General features: G+C 47.4%; 1 protein-coding gene across 1 annotated transcript in view; it reads right to left on the bottom strand.

Moving 5' to 3' along the window:
• Positions 1 to 13,335, bottom strand: part of RYR2 (ryanodine receptor 2) — a 543,213-nt gene that overhangs the window by 178,855 nt on the left and 351,023 nt on the right. Inside the window, exons 31-37 of the mRNA XM_032491926.1 lie at positions 12,936 to 13,288; positions 11,286 to 11,400; positions 9,980 to 10,140; positions 8,138 to 8,297; positions 7,766 to 7,852; positions 4,464 to 4,690; positions 941 to 1,745 (exon numbers count right to left, since the gene is read on the bottom strand). Of these exons, the coding sequence (XP_032347817.1) occupies positions 941 to 1,745; positions 4,464 to 4,690; positions 7,766 to 7,852; positions 8,138 to 8,297; positions 9,980 to 10,140; positions 11,286 to 11,400; positions 12,936 to 13,288 (1,908 nt within the window). The remainder of the gene's footprint in view (positions 1 to 940; positions 1,746 to 4,463; positions 4,691 to 7,765; positions 7,853 to 8,137; positions 8,298 to 9,979; positions 10,141 to 11,285; positions 11,401 to 12,935; positions 13,289 to 13,335) is intronic.

Genomic DNA, 13,335 nt, shown 5'->3' with positions numbered 1-13,335 from the left:
CCCTCCTCTCCACGGGTGCAGAGCTACACTCAGCAGCCAGACCTCGGCTTGCAAGTCTCCAGCTTGGACCCCTAACTGTATTCCAGGTGAGATTTTCTCTCTTCTAGAAACCCATTATTTGCCTTCAGTGCATTTAATGCGATTAGCAAGAAGATATTTTACCATAAATATATAAATAAGCGTCTGTTTCCGCGAGACTGTGAGCTGCTTTTAGCCGGCACCCAGTGCCTGGTCAGAGGAAGCCCTCAACCGAGGCTGCCGGAGGAATGAAGAGGAAAATAGGCGTCAGAGACACGAGCGTCGAAGTGATGCTGATGAACAACAGAGGCCTCGGGGCCGAGTCCCCACTCCCTCAGAAACGGGCACAGCCAGTACAGCCCTGCGGTATGAGCCTGGGCGCACCTGCTGGTGAGCAGGTGTCCTGAGGTGGGAGGGGGCGGAGGGGAGAGAGGCGGGGAAAGCCTTGCATTTCAAGCGTCCCAGCAAAATGTAGGTGGCATGCAGCCTCGGAAAGAAGGGGCGACACCAGGAAACTGCTGAGGAACAGGAGGGCGGAGGAGGACAGCTGGCAGGACAAAACCCATCTCCTGTGCTCCTTCCAGACACACACACACACACACACACACACAGAAAGGAACAGCGCCACACACACTTGCACAGGTGCAGGACAGGCAGACATGCTTGACCAAGGAAACCACCTTGACAAAAGTATGAAATGTATCTTTCATGCACGACAGCCAATTGAATCAATTGGAAAATTCATTAATTCCATTCCCAATGCAAGAAAATTGGAGGGCATGCCCCCAAGCCCAACAGGAGGTTAGTTAATTTTATGAAGAGCGACCCTCACACAGGAGCAGAGACACACATACACAGAGAAAGAGAGCAAGGCCCATGTTAACAGGTTCTGAAATTCACTGCAATCTTTTTCTCTGATTACCTGCAATTTAACTGGCTCGGGCAGTTTCATTTGGAGCAGACCTTCCTTGGGCCTCTTACCCCCTTTGGCTTCTTCCTCCGTGGCTCCGTCGGGCTTGGGGTCTTCGGCGCAGGGCTCCCCCTCCAGCACCTCGTTCTCCTCGTCAGGGGCAGCAGCTTCCTTGAACACGCTGGGCTCGATGAGCTGCAGGACGTGCTTGAGGTCCCGGCTGTGGAAGACACCCATGATGAGCAGGGTGTAGAAGAGCTTGATGAGGGGCACGAGGAGGAACTCAGTGGTGCCCCCCACGGGGTCCCGGGCGTGCAGGCTGCCCTCTCGCACTGCCTCTGTCAGCATCTGGATGGTCTTGGCCTTGAGGATGTCCAGCGGGAACTCAGGGCTGTACTGGTAGCTCTCGTGACTGATGCTCACGAAGCTGGGGGAGGACACCTGCATCCGCGGCCTGAGCGAGGTGCTGAGGCCAATGCCCGGGAGGCCGTGCTTCTTGTTCTCGTCCGGGAACAGCGTGATGCTCTTGGTCTCCTCCGTCATGGGGACGATGAACTCGCTGTTCATCATGAGCCTGGCGGTGGCGTAGGAGCTGAGGTGGATGTCAATCAGCAGGTCGTAGTAGCCGGCGCGCAGCAGGCCGGGCATATACTTGCTCTCGATGGCGTAGAGCAGCTGCGGCTCATCCACGTGGCTGCACAGGGCATGGGCCACGCGGTGGTTCCCCAGCGCACACACCGCCGAGTACAGCCGGAGCGTGTGGTAGTGGAACTTCAGCAGGTCCTCCTGCTCGGTCAACTCCAGGATGTCCACAGACCTGGGGACGGAGACGTAGCACCGATATTTACAATAACCTCAATCGGAGGAGAAATCTATGTGCCTGGTTGACCTCAAACATTACTATATATAAAATAGATAATCAACAAGGACCTACTGTACAGCATAGGGGACTATACCCAATATCTTGTAATAAGCTACAATGGAAAAGAATCAGAAAAAGAATAGATCTCTCTCTATATATATGAAACTGAATCACTTTGCTGTGCACCAGAAACTAACACAACATTGTAAATCAACTACACTTCATTAAATAAATAACAAAACAAAAACACTAAAAAAAAATTATGGAAACACTTTTTCAAATTAGTTGTATGACATGTTTAAGGATAGCATAGATTTATTTCTAAAAAAAATCATCTTTAGATGTTTTATAAACTTCCTTCCACATAGAGTTTTATGTTGAAAATGTCCAACCACTGGTGCTTTTAAAACATTGGACCTGGGACCTGGTGCTACAGAGCTTGCATCCGCACAAATGCCTCCTCCTCGAGCAACAGAACACAAAGAAACTATAAAATAAAATTATACTCCATGTATGCCTATTTGGGGTGAATTATGAACAAGATACAAAAAGACGAAAAACCCAACTGCCACTTCTAGGTGCCGGGAGCAAAAGCGGAGTACCACGTATGATCCCTGCACACAGCACCACCAAGGGGGTGAGCAGACCACCGAAGCCGCCCCTCCGGCCCCACCCACCGACCCACCCTCACTCCATTTAGGGACCAGCTCCCCCCGCTCAGGGAGTGAGCAACGGCACCTGTTTCTTGTTTTCACTCCCTTGTGCTACAGCATGAGTCTCAGCAAAGCCCTGCCCGAATTTCTTCTCTGGCCCCTTATTAGTTTCTGTTGACTAAGGACACCAAGGACACTGGTCGGTACCACTGTGACCTTCTACATCTTCCATCACTAATTAACATAAATGATAAATTACCATGGCAAGCATATGTCGGGTTTCTGACTACAGCATGCCAACGTATTACATCACAACCTTAAAATTCTCTGCTTAATATAATATTTTCCCTCACAAAGAAAAATTCCTCCCCAAATGTAATGTTTCTTTTGGTTGCTGAGTAATTTTATTTTAAAAAACATCAGATGCAAAACTCCAGTAAGACTTTTCTCATGTGAAATTTACATAAAATGGAATTATCTAAAGATTCACCTGGCCAGATTAATTTTTCTTTGGCTTTCTTTTGTTTTGAAACATCTTTATTGAGATATAATTCACATACTACATCCTTTACCTATTTAGAACAAATCATGCAATAGTTTCAGTATATTAAGGGAACTGTGCAACCACTTCCACAGCCTAAGTTTGGAATATTTTCATCCCCCAGGGACAGCCCAGTAGTACCCACCAGCAGTCGGCCCTCCGGTCCACGCCCTTGCCTCCCCCTAAGCACACGTGATTCTACTTTCTCTGTCTACAGACTTGCTTCTGGGGGCTTCTCATGTAGACGGAGCCCCGTGCTGCGTGGCAGCAGTGTAACTACTGACACCACAGGCTCTTGTTCTGGAGCACCGTCCACGCTGCAGCCCGTACCAGGACGCCACTCCTTTTCATTGCCAAACAATAACGGTGCGGATCTACCACATTTTATTTAGCCTTGAATCAGCTGCTGGGCATTTGAGCTGTTTCCCTTTTTGGCTACTGGGAATAACGCTGCGATGAAGTTCACGTACACATTTTTGTGTGGGCAGGTCTTCATTTCTCTTGGGTATATACCAAGGAGTGGAACTGCTGGGTCGTACGGTAACTCGGTATTTAACTTTTTGAGGAACTAACTGTTTTCCAAAACACAGGGTAAACTTTAAAGGAATTAAAAGAAAAGAAAAATGCCAAGCATTTCAAAATATATAAAAGTGAGCGTAGCTCCTACAACAATTTTAAGATTAAAGACTTAAAATATAAGAAGGACAACAAATATGTGTATCTTTCCATTGTTTTCATGCCGTGTTTTCACTTAGTGACTTAACTTCCGCATGATATTTTGGGAGGGAAATCTCGGTCCCAAACTTAGGAACTCACCCCTTACTGATAATGAAACTGCTAAAACGAAGTATCTGCAGCTTGACTGGCTACCATGTAGAAAAACTGAAAATCACAGACAAAGCTCCTTTTGGGTATTTCTCCTACTTTACGTGATCACTGTACTGCCTGGAATGCGTACAGACCTGTCTCCCAGGCCCTCGTGGTGTCTGCACTTTCACTAACGATTCTTAGTCTCAGCTCCTCACACCTGTCAAAGGAGGGTCTGAACTAACTGACTTGCGTGATTCCATCTCCACTGTGGTACAGTCCCGAGGTGCTGTCTCCACTGTGGTACAGTCCCGAGGTGCTGTCTCCACTGCGGTACAGTCCCGAGGTGCTGTCTTACTCAGCTAAGTCATAGGTCAGACTGCCGTTGGACTTACCGGAATTTTTACTTGCTGTTGTCCTCACGAGTAAAACAAAAGTCAGGAAAGAAACAAAACATCAGATCGCCTTTGCAACTGCAGTGTAATTTGCTTCAGTGACGAAGTGGCTAAGACACAGGTTTAAACGTGGAATGTGCAAAATAATGTCTCTGCGGCCACAAGAGCTCAGGTATGTTTCAAACCTAGCTGTGCTTCCCCGGCACCAGCCCGGGGCCCCTGGGCAGCGGTCTGAGGGGGAGGGTCCCCAGCAGACAGGAAGGATGCTCGGGCTGACCTGTTCTCCTCCGGGATGTGAAGAGACATGAACTGCAAGGGTTCCACACACTGCACCAGCCAGCCCTGGCGCTCGCTGATTCGAGAGACGTCGACCTTTAAGAACTGGTTGGGCATCCTGCTCCAGAGGACGTGGGACAGGAACTGCACATGGAGGCGTGGGGGGCACTGCGGCAGCGGGTTTTTGTGCTCACTCTTGAACAGTCCCGCTGAGAGAGGCATCACGTTCTAGGAGGTGGAGAAGCGGAGAAAGAATTAACTGAGAACACTCCTTGGGGTTAGGAGAGCAAGCACCAGAGTTCTGTACAGGAAAGAGATGGTGAAAGTAAGAGACACTGCACGTGGGGCAAAGTCCATACGAAAACAAGAGAAACTGGGTGGAACGGTTCCTGAGAGGACAAGCGTTAGGGCAGGCACACCCGCGGCGGTTTCCTGCCCACACACCCGACAGCGCCCTGAGAACGTGAGAGCAAGTGAGCACGACCATGTGCCCTTCTTATTTCTCTACCAAGCCAGGCCCTCAAGGACACTGGCAAGTCTTAGCTACCTTCAGGGCCAGACCTCCCTAAAGAGAGGTGACATCCTCTTGGCTTTCTCCCTCTCTCGCTGTCTGTCCTGTCACCCACCTCATCCTTACACCACCTACCCACTCACTCCTCGTCAGTTTGCCGGGTTTTAGTAACCAGCAGTACACCAGAAACAGCTCAGCAGATAATCCCGACTATCAAACGCGAAAGCAGAATCAATCAGGGTTAACGCACACCACTCCTTCCCCTGCACCTTCCTCTGCCTCCAACACGTATCTTCAGCCATCTAACTCCTTCAGTCTGGTCTCAGGGAAGGAGAAGTCTCTGCCTGCCAAAGCTGATTCATTCATTTATGATCAAGATGCCACCCCTGCCCGCCTCTCCTGGACCAAAAAATCAACTGTCTCCTCTTCCTGCATGACCGCCAGTCTCTCCCTCTCTAGAACCTTCTCTGTCACATGATTTAGACTGCCTCGTCCTCAAGCTATTTTCCTGCTCTCTTCTTCTACTGGGGGAAAAACCCTAGGCACCGTACCAGACACTGAGAATATATCGGTGAACAAAACAGACAAAATCCCTACCCTCATGTGGCTTCCATTCCTTTTTTTGGGAGACATAAAATAAAAACCAGTAAGTAAATAAAACAGCGTATTAGAAAAGAGGTCATGGAGGGGAAAAAAACAAAAAAACAGGATAGGGGAATCACAATGCAGGACAGTAGTAATAACCAGGGTGCTCAGAATGGGTGTCACTGAGCAGATGACATCCAAAGAAGGACCCAAAGGGGAAGAACCATGTGGATATGCGGGGGAAGAAGTTTCCATGCAGGGGGACTGTCCATGCAGAGAACCCAAGGAAGGAGCCTGCCTGCGAGTCTGAGAAAGAGCTGGAGGCCAGTGTGGCTGTGCCACAGTGGAGGTGGGGCAGGATGAGCTGAAGCCACAGGGGAACAAGATGTCCCATCGTTCAGAACTTGAGAACCATTCAGAGACCTCTGATTCTTCTTCCCAGGGAAACAGGGTTTCGAGCAGTGAAAGGACACAATCTGAAACAATGATGGTCACTCTGATTGTTCTCTGATGAGCAGATGGGTGAGGACCAATCAGAGGCTCCTGGAGGGTCTGACCAGCCAGATGGCGGGGAGGCAGGTCAAAGGTGGAGGATTTGCTGGGGAGGGAACTGGGGCGCGGGATGTAAAGGAGTCACCAAGGATGACTGCAAGGCTTTGGGTCTGAGGACTAGGGAAGATCCCGGGAGACGGGATAAAGCAGGTCAGGAGGAGTGGGGAGGGGTGGTCAGCAGTCCAGTTTTGGACATACCCAGTTTGCAATAAGACACCCAAATGGAAAAGTCAAATAGACCAGTATTAGAGTTTGGGTTCGGAGAAGCTACCACTTTTTCTGTCAAATTTTCATTTTTTTTTAAGTTGCCAACCTTGCTGCCTCCTTTCTCTCACTTTCTATCTTGAATACTAATAGGAACTTCATAATCTGGCTTCTCCATCGTTGTGCTGGTGTTTTTCTGGCAAGGTCACTAAAGCCCTCCTTCTTAAGTCACGGGTGCCTTTAGTCCATATCACACTGGCTTTCCTGTGGCTGCCAGAATCTCACTGTACAAAGGTAGAAACGAGCTCACGCGGTGTAAGGAACATGTCCAGGGTCCCCGATATGCACCCTGAGTTGTGCCCGATGGCTCAGTGTTCAAAATCGCAAATTTCAGTTCAACTCCTTTTCCTGAATTTCAGCCAGCTCTTCTGCTCATTGATGTTAGTCTCCCTTCACTGGCCAAACTAATAATATTTAAATGAATCCCTGACTCTTCTCCGTGAGCACTGAATCCAATTCCTCAACAAATCCTATTAACCCAATTCACTGACAAGTTCTGTTAATTTCTCCCTAAAGCATCTCCTCACTCACCACTCTGTCTGTTACAACTGCCACCAATCTCCCCATCTCCTCCCCTGGAGACAGTGTCAAATTGTTGGCACCTGATTATTACTGCTGCTCTCATTCTTGCGAGAGCAGGTACTTCTCCACTTCATGACCAACATATTCTTCCCAAACAGGTTTGCTTATCCTCAACCCCCGACTTCAAGTTTCCAGCGGATCAGCACCGTCTATGGAGTCAGTATCTTTAAAGCCTCTCCAGCTCGGTCGTGGTCCACCCTCCGCCCCATGAACCTCCAGCCAAGCCCAGAGGGCTTCCCGTGCCACACGACACTGAGCTCCCTCACCCTCAGCACCCTCTCCCCTGTGTGTGGGCACTCTCTCGCCCCCTGTCTGGAATGCCCTCTTCTAGCAAAGGCACCTTGAGATTTGCTCTTTTAAGAATCGACCTGAATGTCACCCCTGTTTCAGCTCTGCCTGACCATCCCATCCTGCCTAGCTGCTCCCTCACTTCTGTTCCCAGAGTGTCAGTGGTGCCACCCCGGCAGCGCCCACCACCGCACAGCAGTCTCAGCCCTTGACGATCACTTCCAGCTCGCCTGTGAGTCCAGTGGTCTCTCAGCTGTGTGAAATTTGGCATTTTTGTTCTGTCTAAGCCTAGTTTTATTGAGTAACATTTATGATGACCAATGAGACCCTTTTAATTAATTATGTTACCCTGGTGACCTGAAAGAGAGTACAGAATTTTCAAACACGGCAACTCTCCTCTTAAAGAATCATTCATGTGATTAATACCAGTACTAATGAAATGCTGAATTCATTTAAGAAGTGCGTGCTATTTCCTAACAGAAAACAACCCAAATATGATACCAGGAGGGAGTCTCTCTTACCTTTATTCTTCCCAACTCAAACTGAAAGACATGAGGACTTGTAGCTTGTGCAAAAACGGCAGGAAATAACTTTGTACTTGGCTCCACCTTAAATAAACAAGCGAATTTAATAATATTAGTACAGCAGGAACACTAAGAAGCTGTATTTTCTCCACAGCACCCAAAGAACACTTTCAGAAGAAGACTTCCTGTCACAGGGAGACCCCCTCTCAGCTGTTACTGGGAGTGGCCCCTTCCGTTACCACGCAAGCACCTCTGGAGCCGTGATTGTTGGCTCTGAGGGGCTGGTGCTGTTATTATTTGAACAGAAGTAAAACTCCATCACGAACTCATTTGTTTTCCTCTCCTTCTATCGTACGCGCCGGCGCATACCTGGTAGTAGGTGCTCAGCTCCTTGCCGTTGGCGGTGAAGGTGAGCAGCCCGCTGGCCGCGTCCACCACGCAGCCGATCTCCAGGCCATTACTGTTGCGCCCCTGCCCCGGGCTCATGCTCTCGCCTGCACACACCATGTAGCAGTTGCTGCGTTTGATGCTGAATTTCAGGAAAAAACCAAAAACAAAAAATCACATTTCTCTTTGTACGACCAGGGATCTACCGGAAAGCATGTGCATCCTGCAAACTAAACCTAAGGTGTGCTGTGCAGGCAACAAGCTCCTGCCAACGTGGGGGAGGTGCACAGTGCGCCCAGGTCTGCGATTCTTGAGCAAAACTCCATTGACGTGAGGGGGCTTTCTGAATCAGGTCTCCTGAGCCTCTCAGCTCCACCCGGGGCAGGACAGGCCCACAGGCTGGAACCGAGGAAGAACTGACCTGCACCCTCCCTCCAAAAACTCAGACCACACTGGACCTTTTTTTGAGGTTCTGACAAGCTTAACTATTTAATAATTATCCAAATTGGTAATTTTCTTTCTCATAGGTTTTTTCCCTGAACCACTCGTTCTGAGATGAGAAGCATTCATTCCCGACACTGTCAGAGTCCTCAGTCAAATTCCACACGAGCCACTCAGCACTGAGGAAGTCTGGCTAATGTGATGCCCCTTTATGGAGAATTCCTGGCGATCCGTTATGAGAGACAGACTTCACCAGGATGTGCACAAAATCTGCGATATTAGCACAGAGCCCCACCTCGGTTTCACCCTCACCAGAGACAGCGGCAAGCTGACGTGACCTGAGTTTGGCCTGCTACTCCTTCTCTGCCACCACCCAGCGCACGTACTCACAAGGCTGGCAAAAAAGCCAAATCCAAGAAAACAGGAGGAAAAGAGCAAGAAGGCTGAGGTAGAGTCAGTTTCCGTATCGTCACATGTTGGATGCGTTTCCGCACACCACTTACAGGAGCCTCAGCGACCTCCCCCAGCCTGTATTTCCTGCACCAAAACCATCAGTCAGATATCCCAGCCCTAGACTGAGTTACCTCCTAACACTGCCGCCACCTCAAGTTCATGGCGGTTCAGGTGTCAAAGTCTGAAGGCAGGAGGAGACCGAGCTTCCGGTCACCAAGAGTGATGGTGCAGGAACAAAAGAAAAGCAAGCCTAGGAGGGGCTCGTCCTGTGAGACCTGTCCCAGCAGATCAGAGAGGGTGCACGGGCACAAAGGCTGATGTAGGAGGCCGGGTCTTCTCTTGTTCTGCAAGGAAGATGGCCTTCGTCTCTGTTTTGAAGGTTGGGTTTGAATTTGGTTTGTTTTACAAAATAAAAAAAGGATGGCACAGAAAGTGGAAGTGACTTACCCTAAGCCACACAGCGAGTCAACGGCAAAGCTGAGGAAAGAACCCACTGCCCCTCGGTCCACCTGGCCTGAACCACCAGCCCACACTGTCTTCGCCGTTTTCTTCCCACCACAAAACCAGTGCCCCGGATGCACATCGGGCCATGGGCTGAACACCTCACACTCACCCCATCTGCAATCCCCAAACAAAGGCTAAGTGGCGGTGGCCCACGTCATTGGTTGTGCAGTGTCACCTGCGGGGACATATGGTTACCACCCCCAAAAGATGCACTGCTCTTTCTTCGAGAGGTTTTCACTTTTAACACATTCAGATTCTTTACCGGCTTGTATGAGTAACAGAAAAGGACACCGACATTAATGATTACATTGTTCCTATAGACAGAGTATTATCTTGGACATGAAGTCCAAGAGGAAAAAAAAAAAGCCTAGGTTTATCAACATTTCTGTCAGATGTCATTCCTGTAAAACATTGAGGAAAACCAACCTTTCGTGCACCTTTCCTTTTTCATCTCCTAGAGTCACGGTCACTGTGCGAACTCTGTCCAGGTCAAAGGCGGTATCGTACTGATGGAAATCTGATGTAATCCAGCCCACCCAGACGTTAGTGGGGTCTTGTCCAGGAAAGATTCTCACTGAGTAATAGTACTGTTGAGAAAGCAACACCAGGTGTTGGCAAAACAAAGAGACAAAACTTTGACTTGCAAGGTCTTAAAATTGCCTAAGAATATGTCTTTAAAATCGTGTGGCCTAATGAAAATGACCACAGTGTGTAATAAATGTTTTCAGCAGCGATACACATTGTCTTTCAAAGAGTGATTCAAAGCCAGTGCTTTAACATAATTGAAAGAACTCCACACACTTCTAATGTTTTCTGCATACATTACTTGGCTTGGCACAATACATATCAAATAAATGGATTCTGTCTTTGTTAAAAAAAACCATTTTGCCTAAATTAAAATGTTATAGGCACAAAAGACTGACACTGCAAAAGAAGGAAAGTCTTAAGACAGAGCTCCTGAAGTATTTCAGACATAACTGGAGAAAGAAAACAGGCTCTCTGAGCACAGCGTGACCTGAGGCTTCTTAAACTTCCAGGTACGTACGTATGGGCGGGCACTCACACAGCACGCTTACGTAACAAATCATCAACTCCCGAGGCAGGCAGGCTTCAAATTCTTCAAGCTTGCACGAAGGCACTCCCCTAGGCTAGAGTTTTTATACCTGTCACCCACCTCTCTGAATAGGCTCTGCTCTTCCTATCACTAACATATACTATTTTGACTCCTTAAAAGCAACTTAAAATCTGAAATTAGTTCAGATCTAATATGTGGAAGTCAACTTCAAACATGGGCAACTCTTCAAGAGACAAAGCTATATATTTTTTCCTATTTGGCATTTTATGAGGAGTGTTTTGAAAATTTTAAATGGCAGACATTAATCCTTGACCGTTCACAAAGTATGATCAATGACCTTTCAGGCACATCACTGAGATGAAGGAAATCACAAAATGTACCTGGAAGAATTAAGTGGCCAATTAAAACGTTGCCCAGAAAGCAGAGAGCAAGGTCAGGAGTAAGGTGCCACTCGGGCGTATTGTTCCTAACGTGGCTCTTACTGCACAATATCCATCAGAACATGTATACGCTTTCCAACTTCTCAGTCCCCAAAATACAAGTGAGTTGTTATTTTTATCATCAGCTTGCTAAGTATTATGTACCAAAGTTAACTATTTGAAACGCAAAGCGCAATGACAGACACACAGAGTCGGATGACAGGGCTGCAGCTCATACCGTGGACGTCTGCATCAAGTAGTCGTAGTCATCCCTGTCATCGGCAAGGACGTCCTCAGTGAGTCTTGCGGAATGGCTTGTGCTGTAATCTGGCTTTGTCCTCCTGAGCAGAAATCTGAAATGTACAGAAGATCAGGGAGCGACATTACCACCTTCCGGCTATCTCAAACACACACATACGATTAACTCAGCAAAGTGGCTGTCAGCTCTGCTGAGCTCCCAAGAGAGCATCTGGAAATATCCAGAATGTTTTCAATTGTCACAACTCAGGTAGGGGGCACTGGTGTCTAGTGTGTGGAGGCCAGGGACCTGCGAACAAAACTTTAATGCACAAGGCAGACTCTTACAACTAATAATTATTTGTTCGAGGGTAATAGGGCTGAAGTTGAGAAATTCAGATTGAGTGTAAGAAAAGATGCTAAAATAAGTAGCCTTCTTATTCTACTTAGAAACTCTTTAAGTTTCAACCAATAATGTAAAAATAAGTACCTTAAAAACCGACCCTTGGGAGAAAATACAAATTATATGTCTCATTAGGGGTTAATATCCAGAATACATAAAGAATTCCTACAACTCAGCAACAAAAAAGTAAATAACTCAATCAAAAGACAGGCAAAGAACCTGAATAGACATCTCTCTAACAATGATTCACAAGTGACCAACAAGCCGTGTAAAGATCTCAACTGCACTAATCATCAGAGAAATGCAAATCAAAACCACAGTGAAGTATCACCTCACAACCACGAGAATGGCAGCTGTCAGAAAACCAGAAAGTAACATGGTTGACAAGAATGTGGAGAAATCGGGACCCTTGAGCAGTGTTGAGGAGACTGTGAAATGGTGCAACTGCTAGGGAAAACAACACGAAGGTTCCTCAAAAATTCAAACAGACAACTACCAGCAACCCCACTTCTGGGTATGTAACCAGAAGAACCGAAAGTGGGGTTCTGGAAAGATATTTGTACAACCATGTTCATAACAGTGCTGTTCACCATAGCCAAGAGGTGGAGTCACCCTAAATGTCCATCAATGGATGAATGGACAAAAAATGTGGTGTATATACATACAGTGGAATATTATTCAGCCTTAAAAAGGAAGAGAATTCTGACACCTGCTACAACACACGTGAATCTTGAGGACACTATGCTACCTGAGACAAGTCAGTCACAAAAAGACAAATACTGTGTGATTCCATGTACAGAGATATCTAAAGCAGTCAAATTCATAGAAACAAAAAGTAAAATGATTACTGGGGGTAGGGTAGGGGGAGGTGGTGGAAGAAGAAAGTAGTTTCATGGGCGTAGAGTTTCAGTTTTGCAAAACGAAAAAGTTCTGGAGATCCGTTTTACAACAATGTGAATATACTCAGCACTATTGAACTGTACACTTAAAAATGGTTAAAATGGTAAATTCTATGGTTTTTAACCACAATAAAAAATTCATTAAAAAGTAACTTAGGATAGATTGTCACTGGTAACAAACTGGATGGCAAACAGGCTGCTTTACTGTTTTCTATGGAATCCTTTGTCCAGAAGGGAGGAGGAAGAGGAAGAAGGAACTGAACTTGGAAATCTCTCACCCACTGTTATACTCTGCTGTGACCCCGCATGACAACCATGTATTTAAAATCATTTTGCTCATATCAGTGACCTTTGTTTCAGACGAGAGGGCTTTTCCTGAGCGTAATCCTTGTGGTTGTTACACTCCGGTTTTGCAGCTTCTTTGTCTTTGTCCACTCGATCTGGCACCAGATGGCCATGAGCTGTCTTCATGAGAACCTCGAAGTCCGAATCTGCATCATAATCCTCCAAATCGTTCTTGGGCCCAAAGAGGCCGGCGCCCGGGATGCCGCCCGCCGCAGTCTTGGAGAAGACCTCCGCGCACTCGACGGGCATGCTCAGGCGGTAGAACATGATGTCCGTGCTGCTGTTCTGGGAGCCAAATGACTTCTGAGTGACCTTTAAACACGGGGAGCTGTCTATGGTGCCGTCTATCCTGGTCACCTAGCAAATGAAGATGCCATCGTTCAAATCTAATCACTGTCGATTCC

This window comes from Camelus ferus, chromosome 11, assembly GCF_009834535.1.
Source record: "Camelus ferus isolate YT-003-E chromosome 11, BCGSAC_Cfer_1.0, whole genome shotgun sequence".
Lineage (NCBI taxonomy): Eukaryota > Metazoa > Chordata > Mammalia > Artiodactyla > Camelidae > Camelus > Camelus ferus.
This window is presented reverse-complemented; position numbering and strand designations above follow the sequence as displayed.